The 4,604-nt window shown below is 32.3% G+C and overlaps 1 protein-coding gene across 1 annotated transcript; it reads left to right on the plus strand.

The window, feature by feature from the left end:
• Window positions 1-459: 459 nt before the first annotated feature.
• Window positions 460-1,275, plus strand: LOC131009736 (uncharacterized). Its single transcript, XM_057937144.1, has one exon. The coding sequence runs from the start codon at window positions 460-462 to the stop codon at window positions 1,273-1,275; it is 816 nt and encodes a 271-aa protein (XP_057793127.1).
• The last annotated feature ends 3,329 nt before the right edge of the window (window positions 1,276-4,604 follow it).

Consider the following 4,604-nt stretch of genomic DNA (forward strand, 5'->3'; position numbering starts at 1 on the left):
AAATACTCATTAATTGATTATAATTGATAATGTGTATAAATATACAAATCATCAAATATCAAAAGCAAGTATAAATGATAATGAGTATCATTATGTATCATATGATATTTGTAAGATGTACAAAATTATTTATTTGCACATAGTTTAATAGTATATTTTTTGAATGCATATTTAAATCATATTTCTGCAGTCATTTTGTTTAAATACAAATTTTAAAATAAAGTTCATTTGCAACATCCAAAAATTTGATTTTGTAGAAAAGACATGATTTGATTCCACGAATAAAATTGGTTAATTCATTAAGTTTAATTTTATAATATTGAACGATGATGTTGCATTATTTTAGTTGGGATTAAATTTTAATAAAACAAGTTATCTTTGATTGACCACTTGTTCTGGAATTGCAGTGTTATTCGGCAGACTTGGGTGGTTTTCTTTGATTGGTTTGCCAAGTCGCAAATGCTGGACTGCTTGGATATTCATACAATGTTGGCTGCTGCATGGAACACGGATTTCAGTCCGTTGGTTCGGTCCTACTGGAAAGCTGGAGTGATTAATTTTATTTGGAAAATTTGGGACTGCCGCAATCAAGTGACTTTTAATGAGGCCAGTTTCCATCCAAAATTGATTCTTGGGTTCCTGAAAGTTGTGTTTAAGGAGATGGATTCCAATTTCCCTAAGCTTGGGCGTTCTCATAACTCTTGGCAGGATTATTTGGTGCTTAGGCGAATTGGGGTTGCTATGCGCGCTTTTGCGCCCCCTTTGATGATTGAGGTTCACTGGTGGCCACCGGCGGGGCAGTGGATTAAAGTCAATACTGACGGTTCGGCGTTTGGGAAACCTGGAAGCATTGCCGCGGGCGGTGTATTCCGCGATAACTGGGGTGCGGTTCGCGGTTGTTATCACTATAAAGGGGGTTCGGGGTTCGCTTTTGAAGCGGAGCTTTTCGCGATCATGCATGCCATTCGAATTGCGAATTTTCGTGGTTGGCACTGGCTTTGGATTGAAGCAGACTCGTCTTATGTTGTCCAGCTTCTGCATTCTCGCTCTTTGAATGTTCCTTGGCGATTTCTCCCGCTATGGAAACAGACTTTAAATTGGCTTTCAAATTTTCGACTTCAGATCTCGCATATTTTTAGAGAAGGAAATAGTGTGGCGGATATTATGGCTAATCATGCCCGGATCGAAGGGTGGTGGCCCTTTGCTATTGAGGATATAAAGATTGCGGTGTCTTTAGATATGGCGACTCATAGTCGCGTTCGTTTGAAGAATTGATTACATGGGGCTGTTTTGGATTGGTCTATTGGAGTGGTTGATGCTCGGTTGGTTTACTACAGCGTCTTACCGACTGAGGTTCAACTATTTTTTCTTTTTCTTGGATGACGGCGACGGGCTCTCACCGGCCATCATCTTTGTTGCTTTGCATGTTCTTATTTCGGTTGTGACTTTTTGAGCTGGGATTGTTTTGGGACGATGGTTAGGCCGGAGTTTCAGAAACTTTCCTTTCCGCTCTTCTGGTCGTGGTCTTTGTCTTTTGACGAGAACTCTTTTTCCTTTTCTGGTTTTTCCCACGGGGTTTTCCATGAAAAGGTTTTAATGAGGCTCGGCCCTTAGTCTGCTTTTTTGTGCTTTCAAGGGTTTCTTTGTTCTTTTTCCCCTTTTCCCATTTATAATAAAATCGCATTTTAATAATAAAACAAGTTATCTAAAAAATAATTTTATCGGTGAGTTATAAGTGTATATATGCCATGTAATTTGAATAAATATGACAATAATTATTTATATATGCGTCAAACTTTTTATTCGTGTTATTTTACAGACAAATATTTTTATCAATGGGCAATTCGAAAAATAAAGGGTTGAACATGAGATATGTGTTGTTCATTTTCAAAAATAAAATGTAGTATATGATTTTAGTAAATTTAAATAGATGTGTTACTACATAATTTAAATCCTCAATTTACTTTTATTTTTTATTTTTAAATAGAATCAATTATGGTTCCCCGGTTAATGATTTTCTAATGAGTCATTTTGATGCTTATAGATATGTAATTGTCAATCTAATATTAAATTTAATTAAGACATAATAATAACAAATATGTTAATATAATAATATAAAAATTCATACAGAAACATAATAAAAATTTAATAATTATAAATCATATTTGAATTTCTATTTTATAATTATTTATTTATCTAAAAAAATTTATATTAATAATAATTTCACCTTAAAATTTTATTTTTAAGCTAAAGAGTTCTAAAATGAACAAATATAATTTTCAGTTTTTTAGTTGCATTAAACTGTTATAATAAAAAAAATATAAATAGAAAATATTAAAAGTGAGTATCTAACAAAATTATAAAAAATAAAATAAGTATAGAAAAAGGAATGAAAGAGAGAAAAAAGAAAGAAAAAAGAACCATGACATTCAAAGAAATGAGATAGGAGAGAGGAGATGATAGATAAGAGTCAGAGATGAATGATGAGAGAGAAAAAAATTAATTTTATGACTTTAAACAATAATATTTTATTTATTTTGAATTTATTTTTTTATAATTTTACATTACATTCAAGATCTTGTCACTATCTTTAATTTAACATCCATGTTTAATATTTTTTTATGAATCAATGTTGATGATTTTTTAAAAAGAATAAAAAAAGTGAAGAAAGAGAAATTTTTGTGGGAAAAAGTTTACGTTAAAACTCATGTTTTATATTAAATTATTCGAGTCAGACTTTCAACATCAAATTTTTTTGTTCGAGCTATTTTCAAACAATATTTCAAAGTTCCGGTTAAATATTTATAATAAGAAATACTCCCTTCGTCCGTCAAAAGTATGGCACTTTGGCTGGGCACGAGATTTAATAAAATTGGTGATAATGTTGTTGTAGTAGAGAAATGGTCCCACGACTTTATGAGATGTGTGGTTAAGATTGAATTTGGGATGAGTTTTTTTTATAAATAAAGAGTGTTTCTAAGGATAAAATATAAAGGTGGATGGTGAGACCATGACTTTAAAAGGAAAGTGGAATGCTTTTTGTGAACGCCAAATATAGTAATTGTGTCATACTTTTGGCGGATGGAGGGAGTATATCATAATTGAGGTTGTAAATTGAAAATTTCTGAAAAGTTCAGGTTATAAATTATAATTAACTTTTTAAATGATACTAGTCGATGGAGAATTATATAGAGATTTTGTTTCAAGATTTTGTCAAGTTTAATTAATAGTGTTGGGTCCCGGAAGGTCTATAATAGGTGTATGTGGGGGGAAGGGGAATACACCTATGGGCAGTTTCAAAAACAACAAACTCAGAACAACCTTTAACATATAAAGAAAGGTTGAAGACTGATACTGAAAAACGTTTCAGTAAAGATATCAGTTAAAATCTAGACTTTTAAGTTAAAGTGTAAACAAATCAAGCCGATCGTGAACTATTTAGAGCTCGGCTCAAAAAAAGCTCGTTCAATTTCGATTAGAGAAGCTCGATAAATAAACAAACCAAGCTTGAGCTTAGTAGTATTTGGCTCGTTAGCTCGTGAACATGTTCGTCAAGTGATTCAGCTTGAAAAATATAAATTATTAGTAGATACAACTTATATTTATCCACTAAAATTAATAATAATTGTATTAAATCTCTAATTAATTTATTTGTCATAAGAAAATAATTAATATATTTATTATTTTAAATAAAATAATTTATTTTTAAAATAAAATAATTTATTTTTAAAATAAAATGATCAATATTTTGAATATAAATATAAATTTAGAAAGTTCGTATAGGTTCGATCAGGCTCGTGAGCCTCAAAGTATTCGGTAAGTAAAGTTCGGGATTTGATTCGATACTAAACAAACCAAACTTGAGCACACCACTATTCGGTTCAGCTCGGTTCGATAACACCCCAACTTTTAACTGATACACCCGTAGAGCTTCAGTCTTGGATTGAACAGAGAAGTGTTATAAATCTTACTGACTATCCGAAGATTTATCAGTTAGACTAATAACACACGCAACAGAAAACTTTGTCATTTGAAAAAGTCGTTTGTGATTAAGCACGTTGTCAAGATCTTAGTTTCACTTTGCAGTTAGTCAGTTTCAATAACAAAAGGATTTTACACAGATAAGAAAGTAAATACTGAAAGCGATAAACGACAAAGGGATTTTTACGTGGTTCGGATTCTAATTCCTACATCCACGGTCAATTGATCACACTGACAAATACTCTGGGCTTGTGCTTACGGGTGCACAACAAACCTTGAATTGAAACCACACGTTTCAGTACCAACACACTTGAGTTGGATTTCTCAAACACACTTAACACTCACTGGGCACTAAGATTTCTCTGGAGTCAGAACACTGGTCTGAACTCCGCACAACTTCAAACTTTCTTTTCGCACAGTTGAAAGAAGATTCAAAAACTACCAACTAGATTACAGAAAATAGGCTCTCAGTAATCAGTAACTTAGGCTTTGAATAAATAATATTTGCCTGAGGTTCTAAGAGAATGTATGTAATCAGTAGTGGACTGATTTTGGCTTTGTGATTCTCTTCTTCGATTCAAGCTTTGGAAGGCTTTGATTTGCTGAGTAACGAATTCGGCAGC

This window comes from Salvia miltiorrhiza, chromosome 2 (genome assembly GCF_028751815.1).
Source record: "Salvia miltiorrhiza cultivar Shanhuang (shh) chromosome 2, IMPLAD_Smil_shh, whole genome shotgun sequence".
NCBI classification, from domain to species: domain Eukaryota; kingdom Viridiplantae; phylum Streptophyta; class Magnoliopsida; order Lamiales; family Lamiaceae; genus Salvia; species Salvia miltiorrhiza.